We start from the raw sequence: 15,555 nt of genomic DNA, 5'->3' as shown, positions 1-15,555 counted from the left end.
TCAACGTCAGCGCGTTCTACATCCAACTAAAGTTGTGGGGTGTCGTATATGTGACAAGGGGTGTAACGCCTACACCCCCCTTTTTTTTAGAGTGTAGCTAAGCCTAAACCAGTATGTGACCCGTTATAAGAATATACACTAGAAAAACTATAGACTGAGAGTCGACTAAATATTATACATTGAACTAAGTCGGGAAAATAACATACATTATTTCACAACTTCCAAGGCATGAATCCACTATTAGCACACGTCACACAGAAACATGGGTCCTTCTTCGATTTTATACGCACTATAATTTTAGTCTCTACACTCAGAGAGCACAACTGTGTTGTGCTCTCCGAGCCCCAGCTTGACATTTGTGTAGTAATATTCTAATCAACAAATTTGCAACAATTTTTATGCGTAACCGGCGAAACTAATTTTGTATGTACATGCCTCTTTGCCGTAAAAGTAAAGAAAGTTTATGCGTCAAAACATACTTCCACCCGTTAACTCAACTAAAAAATGAAGATATTTGCCAGACCTAAAACGTTGATCTTCGTGGGTAGCATAGGATATTTTTTATACATCTGACATTACTGATGCAGCTGTCATATTCTTACTTGCAGGTGAGCAAATGTAAGATCCTTCCAAAAATAACGCCGAAGAAAAGAAAATGATTTAAAAATCTAAAAGATTATAGCAACCAAAAACTTAGTGTTTTTTGTTCATTTTATTTGTTCAGTACGTTTACGAACGGTATACTTTTTATAAGAGATAATATATATGTTGTAACGTAACTTTAACCTTTGGACTACAAAGAAAGACAATGAGTTCCCTGAAACACCTACTAAGGTCTCGCAATATTGAGCCCTTATAACTTATTTTTAGGTTTCAGGTAGATAACGTATATTACGTTGAAATATAATATTAGCTTACGCAACCAATTACTAATGTTTTCTTCAGTATACAATAGTCCTTGGTTGAGTGCGGACGGTGCCGAATATAGTTTTCTTGCGAATGTGGACTTCAAGGCATTATGGATTTGTTTACCGATTCAAGATAAAAAGTCATTATGAAAGGATAAAATAAGGGAAGGTAGTTAGTTACCTTTAGTCCCTCCTCCAAACGTTTGAACAAGCACTCGACAAGTTCTCCGGTCGGAGTACTCAAGCTTCTGATCGTACAGCTCTGCATTTAGAATTCCATTATATAATGATTAGTATGAGGCAAGAATTATTATAGCACATACATATTAGGGTTCAAGCACATAACTATTGTTCATTAATTTATCAAATGTTTTTTGTGCGGCACAGCAGCTCGTTTAAATGAATGCTCATTATTTAAAAGGCATTTATTTGTACTCGAGTTTGCTTACAATGTATTTTGCATCAAATAGATGAAAACATAATATTTTATAAGCTTGAAATGAACGAATTCAAAATACCGAGAAACCAATTTATAATTGCTTCGCAATAACAAAATAAACTTCAGTGAAGTTTGAAGCTGTATACTAAGATGACATATCTCACCCAGTAGGTCCCCCTTTGATTTTTAACACATTGCCATAAAGGGATGGGTTTATGAGAAAAGCAGCAGTTTCGCTCGATCGTTACGCTTATCCGACACAGAGGTCGCGGTAATCACTTTAGCTCTTGCTTTTCGGAACGTGACAGTATGCCTAATGATTTTGAATTCGAGGGTTTTGTTGACTCCTTAGTATACCACAGTGTAACCGAGGATGAGGTTATGTGCACGATACGAAAGCTCAAACCAAAACTTTCAACTGGCTGTGATGACATTCCTAATTTTATTATCAAAGGATGTGCTGAAATATTTATACCTATCCTGACACATATATTTAATCTGTCCTTACGGTAAGCGGTTTATCCTTCTCGGTGGAAGGTTTCAGTCGTAAGACCAGTCTTCAAGTCGGGAAATTCTTGTAATGTCAATATTTCCGCCCTGTGTCTCTTCTTTGTGCCTTCTAAAAAGTTTTTGAGATGGTGGTGTATGAACGCTTGTACTCATATTTTAAATAAGAAATTTCAACTTTGCAACACGAGTTCCTCAGGGGCAGATCAGTGGAGACGAACTTAGCTACTTTCCTCGGTCATAGTGGTGTGCAGTATGCAACTGTGGTCAGGTGGTCACAGTCTACTTTGAAATGACCAAGGTCTTTGATAAGGTTGACCACCAGATACTCTTGTTGAAATTAAAAGAATACGGACTATGCACTTTGTATTGCGCATGGTTTGAAAGTTACCTTTCAAATCGCCAAAATTATGCTAGATTTTTAATTTGTGTGTGGGAGACATTTGCATCTTTATCTGGCGTACCCCAAGGCTCTAACTTTGGACCACTCCTGCTTTTGATATCTGTTAACGATCTGCCATATTCCATCAGAAACTCGAAAGTGCTAATGTTCACCGATGACTTTAAACTTTTCCGTGTGGTTGACACTGTAAATGACTGTATTCAAATACAGAATTGCATCCGCTCCGTTGAACATTGGTGCTTAAAAAATAGGCTTCAACTGAATCCAAAAAAGACTGCAGTAATGTCCCTTACCAGGAAGAAGGGGAGCATAGTCTTAGACTACACTATATTTGAAGAGCAAGTGCTGCGGGTTGTCTATGTAAGGGATTTTGGTGTCGTTGTAGACTCGAGATTGGATTTTCGCCTCCACGTCTCTCGCATTGTTGGTCAAGGACTTCGCCAACTCGGTGTAATTTTGCGGCTGACAAAACAATTTTGTCGCTCTGAGTGTTGTTTATGTCTGTATTGTGCATTGGTTAGATCACGCCTCGAGTACGCGTCTGTTGTTTGCAACTCTGTTACGATGTTACATAGTAATCCTATTGAAAACGTTCAGCGTAAGTTTATAAGAATCTTATACGACCGATATATTGGCCGCCGCCGTTTCTACAATTACCATTCCCTGCTCACTGACCTCGGTCTAGTGCCTCTGCACGATAGATGAATTGCAAGAGACATGCATTTCCTTCGTCGGATTGTGCATGGTTCTCTTGATTATGCCCAGCTGCTGATGTCGCTAAGGTTCTGGGTACCGTCGGGGAGGACATCAAAATGCAGACACGTTTATCCTGATGTGCGGGCCACTTGCCCAATGACGCGTCTGCAACAGACTCATGATGGCTTTTTTGGTGAAACAGACATTTTCGCCTAATTGTGCTTTTATCCCATACTTCTATGTATCTTTGCACAGGACAGTGCACTGCTGCTCAGGCCACCTGGCTGTTTGCAGGCAGGCAAATAAACCCTATCTATCTATCTATCTATCTATCTATCTATCTATCTATCTATCTATCTATCTATCTATCTATCTATCTATCTATCTATCTATCTATCTATCTATCTATCTATCTATCTATCTATCTATCTATCTATCTATCTATCTATCTATCTATCTATCTATCTATCTATCTATCTATCTATCTATCATCTATCTATCTATCTATCTATCATCTATCTAATATAAGTCATATAGTTCTATACGGGATATATTGCTTAACGACCTAGACATCAGTATGTCATGTGACACGATGACCTCGCATGATATCACAAACTTTAGTGACCTGATGATTTCATGTAAAATTACGCATACAGCATGTGCCCATCCTACTCTTAACGCATTTTGTACGTCTCCGAGTTTATCAGGTATAACCAAGACATTCCTAAATTTTTTTATGAAAGTTTATTAAAATGTTCGTTAAATTTACAAATACATGATGTCTTTTTAGAAAAGGCTAATTAAAAAGTTATGTTTGAAATGCGAACTAATTAAGCCATTCTGACTTTTTTTTATGGACGCCATGGCCACCTACTTGGCTCCAGGGCTAAGAGAACCTTAATGCAAGTTCCCTTTTCTAAAAAAAAATGATGAACCGACTCACTAAACAAAAGCACCCTGTATACACATGATGCGTGTATCGCAGTTTTCAGACGTGGATAAATTAAGCAATGACTAGAAAGGGGTATGTCATAAAGCAAAATATTTTCTTACTCGTTTTTTCAATACAATTCATGTTTTATTAAGAAAATACGTTATGGTATTTTCTTCACGCATATAGAAAATGTAATTGTTCGACTTTAAGTTTTTGCTTCAGAGTAAGCACTAAAATAGAGGAACATCCAGATTTGCTTTGAACGATGACTCATTGTTTTTATGGCGCTTGCAGTATATAATTTCATTGTTCTTATAATTTCTAACATGCTTCAAAGATCAGTCATAATGTGAAAAACAACTTACGCCTCATTGTTGCCTGTTCGGTTGTTGTTATCATGTTGTCCACGATGCTACGCGGCGTAGATTTACGAGTCGTTAATCGAACCAACTTGTTTGTGCTACGGAAAGACATGATTTGATTGTAATATTCAGTGAAACACCCAAGAAATGTCACTAAAACGTCGGTGTCGGCTTCGGCGCAACCGCACTAAATTTAGCGCGAAAACTGACGTCACGTTACCTTAACACCGATTCCTGCCACATTTAGTGGGAATTGGCGTCAATTTTTAATTTTCGTCAACGTCAATTTGACCGCTAAATCTACCGGAGAAACTGAATTTGTTCATAGGTGACGTGACACTAAGTAATGTGACGCCATTTTACACGCGAACTTTCGCGGGGAAACTGGATTGGAGGAGGAGGGTAGAGGAGGGGATGGAGCAGGAGGAGGAGGAGGGGAGGAGGAGAGGGTACGGAGAAGAAGGAGGGGCATACACTCCCTTCCGTGTCTTTCCCTTCTCGTCCTCAAGAGCTGCGCTCTAACTTCGCATTACAAAGATTTGTAAACGTCTTTCATTTTTTCTGTTTTGACTTCAAAAGCCTTATCAGTTCTTTGAATATTTTATTCAATAACGTGTGCAGTATATAATAAATTACGTTTTCTAGGTTAATTGCTGTCACTGACTGGTTGACAGGAGGGCAAGTGCTAAAGAAATATAAAAAAAGGATTTTCAAAAAAAAAAAAAAAAACGAAAAGAACAACAGCAAGAGAAGACGGAATGGCTGTTTTCCTGGCCGCTGAGCTGGGAAACGCAATACCATGCCGGACGTCGGGAGGTAAAGTTGACATCTCGGCTTCAGCACCACCGAGACCATTGCACCACCGAGACACAGCTGTGGCACGGCTGCCCGCGGTGGCCATCGAAGAGGCGCCCGACGTCTTATTCGTGACATTAAGAAGGTGTCGGCCGCAAGCAGGAAAGTTGACATGCCTGCGAGTACCGAAGGACACGCATCCGCGCACTACGGGTCTCAGCCACAGAGGCCGCTCCGCAAGGTAGCGCGGTGATGCAGCTCGGCCACGGCTCGCGGTTTCCGTAAACCTTTGTGGCCGACTTTGCTCAATGACCCATTTCAGGGATTTTCGATGAACCGTTCAGCCTGTTCATTTCTTGTTACATCAGATACGATATACTTATAACGAGTAGTGCATGTTGTACCGTCAATAAATGTCAGTACCGTCGGTACTGAGAATAAAGAAAAACATGCCATTAAATACATGTGGAACGTTTTCAATTACATTTGTAGCACATTTCGCGACTTTTCTTTAGAAGAGGATCCGTAAAAACTTATTTCGACACTGCAAAGTTCGATCTCTGTCTGTTAGGCTCAAAGACTTGAAACTGAAAATTGAATCTCTCGACCTTTTCTAAATTGTACCTCAAAGATGTTCAAAATGTTCAAACTTTTCAATCTGAAATAAAAAAAATAGAAATAAAGCATTTTTGAGCCTTCCGAGTTAGATTTGTCAAGAGGTTCGAACTCTTGAAACTAGAACTTGAAAAAACATTGATATTTACGAATTTTTTAAAAATTCTAATCTCATCGGGGTCAAAAAAATGGAGAACTTTTCGAACTCGGACATTAGCGAGGTTCAATATTTTCGAAACCTTTCGAACTCGAACTTCGGGAGGTACGCGGCATCCCTAAATAGCATGATGGAGTGAATGAGTCTTCGTGGACGTGGCTAAATGAGCAAGTTTGAGTCGGTCGACACACACGGTGTCTTTTTCTGTGGCTTTGCAGGGAGACAATCTCTGGGAAGACTCATAATAGGGCCGTACACGGGCTCTGCGGGGCTACAACGGAGCTCATCTTTGACCTCTGATCGGAGTTAAAAAATAATGAGGGGTAGTAACGTGCACCAATTAGTATAATCTACTTGCGCCTTTAGTGATGGCTTGAGGACTCTATAAACTATTCCTACCAAGCGGTTGGCTAAGGGATGATAGGACGTCGTGTAAGTAGAATCTGTGTGGAGGAGCTGCATAATGTAACGGAATAGTCACAACTCGAACCGTCGTTTTCGGTTAGTTCTTAAGGTTGATGGCACACCAATTCCCGGAATCCATTAGTTAATAAATACCCGTGCGATGGTGTTCGCTATAACATCGGAAACGGGAGGCTCGTGGCAAACGTGTAAATCTGAACGTGGATGTAAATATACATAGAGGTTTCGCCATTTGATGGAGGTAAGTTACTGACGATGTCGATAGTAACGTTATTAAACTATGATACGTGTAGTGAGAATGCTTGAAAAACTGTCGAGGTGTGTCGATTTTTTTTTCTTGCAGCCTAGTCATGCTTATGTTCATTTACCTTCTTGTATATTCCATACCAAAGCGAACGTTGCCTGACCAGGCTCTGTGGCGCACAAATCCTGGAATGGGGCAGCCCATGAAGTGAGCCAACAATTGAGCGGCGAAATGAAGAAAGGATGACGGGCCGAAGCACTCAGGTGTAGGCATCACAAATTATTGAATACTTGCAATGCTGAATTCTAAAAGTTTTTAGCTGCAGCCCCGGGTAAGGCACTGAGCAGACGAATGTTATCGTCTTTATGATGTGCAACAACCATAGAATTAAAATTGACAGAAAAATGGCAAAGAATTGCAACGGAAGGTGGATGTAATGCGAAAGAAAACGTCTTCTGCTGGTTAGTGGAGACATGACGAACTTTCGTGGTGCATTCAGCGATGAAAGACGAGTGTGGCGATTCTCCTGGAAAATACTTATCACTGGAAAATTCCAAGGAGCATGGGAGGTGCTTATGATCCGTGAGTATGGATAGTTTGGCCTTCTAGGAAGTGTTCAAGGTGGTTGAAGGTCGGGTAGAGTCTTCGCCGAACCTGCGGTAGCGCCACCCTGCAAGTTCCAGGTTTTCTAAAAAAAAAAAACTGCACAACTGTGTCAACAGCCGTATTTGGAGCGTCGACCATGACGTTGAGTTGGGCATGGGAAATAGGATGAGATATGAAAGAGGCATTGCTGGTGCTTGTTTGGACCGAAGAAATGCTTGGGCAATCTTCAAGGTTCACTGCACCATCCCAAAAGGGCTGTGGTCGCCCTCGAGGATATTCTACAGTTGTGTAAGCATCCCCGGCGCGGTTGAAAAAGAAAACGCCACTGCGAAGTAATTATAAAGCAAAACTGTTTTAGGGGATAGACGAGGGAAGTGCAGGACGACCTTGAACTTTTCGTCGAGATGTCGAAGTGCATGCTGGTCAAGGGGATGGGCGAGATAACTTATCTACGTCACACCGAAACTGCACGTGTCCTCATTGGCTATGAGGCCATAATCATCAAGGCACTGGAAAACAAGTCTGAGATGTTCAAGATATATTTCCTTGTCAGGGCTGTAAAATGAGGAGGTTGCTAGCATACCTCGAGGCCAAAATACATTCTAATATACTTGAAAAACCCAATTATAGTGTCGATGGATGTTTTAGAGATGTCGGGCGGGTGCACTAGTATCCGGTGAGGCGGCTTTAAGACATATATTTTGGAGGAGGTGTCGGAGCAATGGAGGAGGTATCGGAGCAATGAAAAGACGCTTTAAGGAGTGCGTAGTACGTACTACTATTGTGTAGTCCAAAGTACGGTCATTACCCCAAAATCGCCAACTTCCAGGAGTGTCTTTCGGAACCATATGTAGATGTGATGCCCAGGTACCTGACGGGAATCGTATAATTACCATTTCAAGCATATGGGCAAACTCTTGTGCTACGTTCAAGCGATCCTGGTGCAATCGACGTAGGCGAGCATGAATTGGCTCTCAAGTAGTTACCAATGTGGTAGGTCATGTCATGCTTTATCGGCTGTTGAATATTGTCAGGACGAGTTGAAGATGACAAGTCCTGATGTAACGCCTCATATTCAGACGCTTCAAGCCTGCGTCAGATCCTGAGTGTACTATTTCTTGAACCACGAACTGTACATTACAGGGCCTACTAGAGGCTTCTTCAGCTTGTGGACGCAGAAAGTGAAATCCTGAAAAAAATCGCAACACAGGATTTAGTGATCGACGTCCATGGGTAAGAATTACCGTGCGAAACCTTGCCGTATTCTGATGATCATACTTAAAACACGCTCACCATGGAGAGCAGTGAATGTTTTATTTGCAGCCTGTAGAGACGACCGTTTTTGTGGGGGTTGACGTGGGAGCGCAGATGCAGGCAAGACGCTGACTTCAGCACCGGTGTGTATTGGGAAACTCTGGGGCTGTCGCAGTCCGTGAAAAAATTAAGCGCCCGGCATCCATCCCAACACCACTTGCCGCTTCTAGTAGTGGTGATTGATGTTTTCCGCCGCAGCACAAGACGGTGCGCAGTTTCTGGCCCTGTTCCTGAACGTTTGGCGGTCTCAGCACTTTCTCGGTCGTGACGAGGGAGAACGGCTTTGATAATAGCAGCAGTCGTCATGTAACCACGAAGCCGATCGAGAACGCAACGAATGGTAGTTTCACTGTTTTCTAGTTCCGCCAACCCTCCAGAAAGAACATATCGGAGGTGCCGCAGCTCCATGGAAAAATCTTAAGACGCCGAAGAGTACTGGGGGTTCTTACGCCTGTCGGAGCACTGATACCGATGGTGTGGCGACGTTTATAACCAAGTCGGCCAGCTGTGCGAGTGCGGGCAACAGGAGGTCCGACGCCGTCGCTAACACTATGTGAACGTTAGTAAACGATTGCTGAAAAAATAGTTTTTTTAACTGTGATCGGTGGAATGAAGCAGAGCTCCTGCCAAGGACTTGTTGCATGCGTCGGAGCAATTGTTCCCTCTTCAAGCTGGAATAGGGGGCTGTCACTAAGAGGGCGAGAACCAAATATTGTACTTTGGTTACAATTTCGGTTTAAAGATCGGAGGATAGTAGAACATCCGACCCTGTGAGGTGTTCCGGTACGCGGGGAATCCACTTTTCACTTGGGCGAAGATCTGGGTGGACTAATGACATATCGGTTGACGCAGAGTTTGAATTTTAGCCATGAATGTTGGGATAAAGAAAAAAAGGCTTTGGCCGGGTCACCAATTGTAAGTCATTTAACGGTAACGAAATAGATGTGCTTTCTTGTTCACTACAGCCGTGTAAATATTTCTCGAGCTCTTTTCTACCGCGCTGGCACTGGTGTTCTTTAGCACCTGTCGTCTTACCTTGGCAGCTACGCTATTTTGGTTATTGTAGACTTCCCTAGAGGAGTTTGTAGAGGAAGTGGCAAGGAAAGGGGGGGGTGTATGGGAGGTGCCTCTGATGGTAGTGACACTGGAACCCCAAATACCATGACTTAAGCATACGTTGACTTTAAAGTTTTCTTCGTTTGATCACGAGGCGCAGGTAATACAGGTCTCACTGCACCTGAATTCGGTGGTGCTTTGTCACATTTTTGTAAAGCAGTCCGTGCTTATGTAATACGCCTACTTTTGTTTGGCACGCAACCCAGAAATAATGCAGCATGTTGTATAATGCAATATGGCCACTTCTAATGTTTAAGTGATATGGGCTCTTAATGATAGTGTTTGCCTACGCACACCTTGTATTGTTACACTGACATCACCCAACCGCTCTATGAAGAAGTCCAGTTATGCGCTTCGTTATATGCAGCAACTAATATTTTAACATATGCGTCGACTTCCAGAGTGGAGATGCTCGCTTGAGGATGCGGCACGTCATAATCACTCGTATGCGACAGGGTTAATGCACAGGATTTTTGCGATAAAAAAATAAAGGCACGTTATTGCCGGCCGACATTTTAGCAGGACAGGGAGACAAAATAGTCGTATCGTAGAAACACATATTAAAATAAACAATACTCCACTGAGCTTCTAAACTGCAAAAGGGTGATTCTTTCTGCCTCGAATGGCCTGCCCGAAGATTCTATGCCGTTTAAATGGCATTATCAAGTCATCAAATTGCAAACTAACAAGACATTCTCAAGCGAGAGTGCTATATACTGGATCCAGCAACCCAGCTGAAAGGTCGTTCACAAGTAGCGTCTTCCCGGGGCGTTTGTTCCTCTATACCCCTTTTCGTGAACCAGAGGCGACGTCTTAACGTGATTAAAAAAAAAAAAGATGCGTGAATCTCTACCTCATACAGAAATATTTTACTGCATCCTGACTGAATCATATTAAGCACTCTGAGAACACTCTAAAGTCTGGGCTCGAAAAAGCTTTGACGAAATGTGAAGGGAGGAGCAGCCCATTGATCTAGAAAGGTTTACGGCCGATCATTTTTCCGAGCCATAGCCGTAAAATATCAACTAAGACGTTCCATGGTCGACTTCTTTTTTCTCAGTTTAACTCGCCCAGTTGTGTCATGCTGACACTCTGTGGACAACTATTTGTGGCTCTCTCCTCAACGTTGTAGTTTTGACGTACTTTCTCGTTATCGTACCCTGGATCTATCGTAAAGGTTATTCACATTTCGTTGATCCTGTCGGCTGCGCCATACTTGTGGTGGTCGATATATTATTACCACAAAAGCGTCTTAATTACTCTCTTGATTATTCTATCTCCTTCCATTCTGTCGTCGTTTTCGCTCTTTCGTTCCAATCGTTTTAGTCTTCTTTTATGACAAGTCACGTCAAGACATACATTGTAAGATCTGCATCAGTATTACCATTCACGGTAAACATTACAGTGCATTCACTGGTGTTAAACGTCGGTACAAACTCGAGTGATCCGTGTTAAATATATGCAAACCTAACATTTTATTTGAACGGGGCCTATATACTTTAGCTATAATTAATTTCAGAGTAACTTGGCGAGACGCGAATGGAGCGGCCTCGTGACCTTGTTCGGACAACGAGGTGAAGAAGGTGAACGCTCCACAGGAGTGCCCTTTGTCGGCATATTCTCCGAGGCTCTTTTTGATTGACTTGCAGGAGCAATGGATTTGGTAATTCTCAAAATTAGGATGGAGCGTATTATAGCAAGGGAAGTAATGGGTTTTGGCACGAAAAAGTAAATATAAATAAAATTGCATGCGCGGTGCTGTGCACACTAAACTTTTCTGTGAGTTTCATTAAATAGTTCTCTGAGTCCTGCCAAACAACGAGACAAATAATAATATCAGACAATTAAAACGTTCTGGCGAATCACGAATCTCAGAATTTGACCGAAAATCGAGGTGCGGCTGTGTCGGGGTCAAGGCTTCGGTTTTTCGTGAATACACACCCTTGTTTGGCCCTGGCGCCGCGTCGATTTTCCTACACTAGTCCGAAACCGCCTCACTCATTCCGCCACGGATATGGCGGTACTGACAAATAGCTGATCAGACACCCTTTCCCATGATACGCGTTGCATGTATTTCCTCCTGGATCTTGATGAGTACGGGCCGACCTACTAATATTCGAAACTTTTCGCAACCTATTTTTACTTTTTTACCAATATAATTTTTAAAGTTTACTTTGAATGGCTTGAATCGAAAAATCAATACGATATCTCGTTTGAAACAATAATCAGCCCGCTATCACATCAAAGTCGCCAGATATACTTGCTCGAAATTTTAGACGACGTCCAAAATATCCTCGCCGCGGGACCTCCCATGCCATGCGCCAGCGCGGCACCAACTGAAGGTCATTCTCGTATTGTAGTTTTATGCACAATCGAACGAGATGACATTCATATCAATCGTTTTAATCAGTCAAAAAGATACAATGTCGAAACGGATCACCCTACGAACGTTACATCTTTTCTGTCCTGGTACCTAATGGCGGGTCTGATTTTGGAGGCATTTGTTACGTAATGCGGGCAAAGACTCCGGTTAGAGATGTCACAACATTCACGTAAAAAATGCGACTCGCGCGAGGACAATGAGCATAAAGTTTTATTGCTCAATGCCCTTGCGTTTATTGCATTTTTTTAGATCTTGTCATACTCTGAGCTTCGCCATCGAATGGGATCCTTCTGTTGGTCGACTTGATTCTCAGTCTACATTCTGCAAGAAAGTCAACCAGGACCAGGCGGAGTTTTGCGGTAGCGCACCAGTCAGCTACCTGTGTTTGGAAATTTGTGTTTGTCCTTTTTCCACCTTACTCATTTTTTCCATGGATATTATCGTGATTCTTGTACAGCTCGCTTGCACCTTTGCCTTAATTGCATTATCATCAACTTTTTTTATTAGCGGTTTTACTTTGCTTTTGAACATAAATTCCAGTGCCTTTCGAACTTTAGAAAAGCGTGTAAATATTTTCGGATGGCCTTAAAATGGAGTGCAATTATCTTGGAAGCCAATCTCAAGCAAAGCAGTCTAATTCTTGGTATAGATTGTGAAATAGTCAACAATTCTTCAACAATGACGCCATTAGGCGTGTTCGCGCTCAACGTTTTGCCAGCCGAGAAAGTACGAGCGGCAGCTGGTAATAACATATTGCCGTACACCAGCACATATAACGGCTACAGCTACACGTGACTACTATCGCATGCTAATGACCTAAGTAATCGTTTTGAAGAACCTTAAAAGAACACACAAAACACGAAAACTGACGACAGAGCTTCCGACTCAACTAACCGTTTGAAGCTTATTTACAAACTTTTGGGAAACAATAACATTTATAATTTTGCGAAACAGTTTCAATTAATCTAAAAGATCTGCTAAAAACACTCTGTTCTTGAATGAACAAGAAGTAACCAACACGAAACTGCATTTCGCAAACCACTATAAATAGTATCGTGGCCTTCACGGTTTGGTAAAAAGTTACGCTATCACCCAACATCACCCAACATACGCTCTAAAAAATTGCCCTTATCCCGATATGACGATCTTGGTTCAAATATAATTACGATTGCTATTTAAAGCATTCCAAAAAATTAAGGCAGAAAAAAAGTGATGATATACGTTGAAAATGAAAACATTTAAGGTAATGTATTACTACTTTTTTAAATATTTTCTTAAATAATTTGACGCAGCTGTGGTTGCATCTTATTGCAGAACGATTATCATAACACACGTGTTCAATTTACATCAAGTGTACATTTTTGGTGAATATTAAAATCGATTGTAATCGCGCATGCTGATCGAATCAGAAACGCTGCATGATTTCATTTCATTTCATTTCATTTACCTCAAGGGCGTCTATTGAGGACGCATTACGTGAGGGGGGTGGCAATAAATGGGAATACAATATAAAAAAGAACGTAAAAACACTAACACAACCACATCTCGTCTAACAACAAAGAAAACAAGATATATATACACAAACAGATATTCCCTACTCATTGAACAAAAGCACGCACATTTCTTGAAACGCCGTAATTTCTAAGTTGGTTACAAAATGATCTGGCAAGTTATTCCGTTCTGTAATACACAATATTAAGGGAGAAAACATGAATGAGTTATTATGGGAGCGGTATTGAAGGAGTTTACATCTGTTGTCGTCTCGAGAAGAAATAGAATGGGCTTTTTGACAATCAATATTTCTGAACTGTGAATTACTATGGTAAACTTGATAGAAGAAACACATGCGGTGAATTTTGCGTCGTGTGGCTAATGAAGCGAGACCAAGTATTGATTTTAAGGCAGAGACACTACTTTCTGGAGAATAATTGTTTAGAATGAACCGGGTGGCTTTGTTTTAATTGATGTTAATTAATGCCCTCCTAATTACGAAGTTAACAATTGCAAGATTGACAAACGTTGCTATAGAAGTGTCCACTTTTTGCGAGAAATAACGTGTATGCGCCTTAAAATAAAACTGAGGCATCTTTTGTACAGAAACATTTAAAATGAAATGCAAGCTGAAAAAGTTTTGAAGAAGTCTGAGTTAGGAACGGATTTATATAGCTTTTTGTCCGTGAACTGATTTATCGCACTTAACTTGGGCAAAAGTAAATGTACGCCGCTTTTTCATGGAAAAACACGCGCAATAATTGCTGCAGGGCATGCAGTGAGCATCTCTGCCGCCTGTTATCTTTACAAAGCGCTGTGATGTCATCGTCGGCATCCCTTAGCCAGCTTATGGCTGATCCACACGACGGACCGAATCGCGATTTTCGCCCGCGGTAAGTGTACTACGTGACCGTCACCTCACTGATTCCTGCAATCCACCCCTCGTCCGCGGACGCGAGTTGTTAAATGGCAGACAGCCTTTTCACTCGCGGGGTTTTGGCGGGTGACCGACTTAAAAAGCGCTTAGTCTAGCAACGGTACATCGTTTCATTTGTTTTTTGTTTCTTATTTTTGAATAATTCAAACAAAGTTGGTGCACTCTTCTGTTTTGTGCCTTCATTGGTTCATTTTGTCTTGCAGTTCTTGGTTCCACGCGTGGACGAAGCTGCAGAAACTTTACCCGACTGACGCGACGCAGATTCCGGTACTCCTCCAGGTCCATGCCAAGAAGCTTCCGTCAAAATTCGTCTAGCACGCCGCGGTCTTTTTTGCACGTCCAATCAACGTCTTTCACCCCGCGAGGCCTTTCTCATGACTGTGTGCACGAGCGCGGAGTTCGTGAAAACATCTTTAAACGCCCCTCGGTGAGCCCAGGATTCGTCGCCTATACGCCGAAGCCCCCTCAAGCAGGACCATGTCTGTGTCACTGTAGTGCCTTGGGTTAGTAAAGCTAATGGCGCTTCGCGCTAAGCCTATCACAGTGTTCTGTTCTGCTCTGCACGTAACAGTGGCGAGCGGTTCTTTATCGCGACAGCAAACCTCGATTTCGCTTTTGGGCAACTGTGCCAAAGTGCGATGTATGAGTACCGCGGCACTAAGGCCGTGAACAGGTTCACTCGGTCCTTGATGCCGTCTGCTCGTTCCCTCCTTCGTGTCGATGCGCTTATGAGATAGACGAAATGCTGACGTGTCGTTCCGTATCAGTACGCCCGCGGATATGCCGTCGTGTGAATTGGCCATTAGTGGCGAGCAAGGGTCATCTGACCCCGCCGGTGTCTTCACTTTTGCTAGATTTTCTCTCCGCTCTCGCGTTATCTTGCGCCTAGCGCGCCGCAACGAGCAGAGCTACGTCGAAATATTAATTGGCGATTACGACGCTCCTATTATTACGACTAAAATGAAGCTTAAAACCTTTTTTTTTTTTTAAGTTGCCTACATTACAAATTTTACAATATTTGTTTGTTTGTTTTTCGAACTATAAAAGACCTTTTTAGCTGTCCTTTAAGACACTGCTAAAACTAGTTGTGTCTAATGTTCAAATATACTATACATACACTTGAGGGGAGCCTTCTGTAGCCGTTCAGAGGGGACAAGGAGAGTACGCGTACAGCCTTACAGCCGCTCAACCTGGGGAAGGGCATGCGTTTTTGTGCCTTTGACTG

At 42.1% G+C, this 15,555-nt stretch overlaps 1 protein-coding gene across 1 annotated transcript in view; it reads right to left on the bottom strand.

The window, feature by feature from the left end:
• Positions 1–15,555, bottom strand: part of LOC120843301 — a 48,198-nt gene that overhangs the window by 5,236 nt on the left and 27,407 nt on the right. The window contains exons 3-4 of the mRNA XM_040214621.1: positions 4,253–4,347; positions 1,090–1,170 (exon numbers count right to left, since the gene is read on the bottom strand). Coding sequence (XP_040070555.1) covers positions 1,090–1,170; positions 4,253–4,347 — 176 coding nt within the window. The remainder of the gene's footprint in view (positions 1–1,089; positions 1,171–4,252; positions 4,348–15,555) is intronic.

The sequence above is a fragment of the Ixodes scapularis genome, unplaced genomic scaffold (genome assembly GCF_016920785.2).
Source record: "Ixodes scapularis isolate PalLabHiFi unplaced genomic scaffold, ASM1692078v2 PGA_scaffold5__190_contigs__length_132052651, whole genome shotgun sequence".
Lineage (NCBI taxonomy): Eukaryota > Metazoa > Arthropoda > Arachnida > Ixodida > Ixodidae > Ixodes > Ixodes scapularis.
This window is presented reverse-complemented; position numbering and strand designations above follow the sequence as displayed.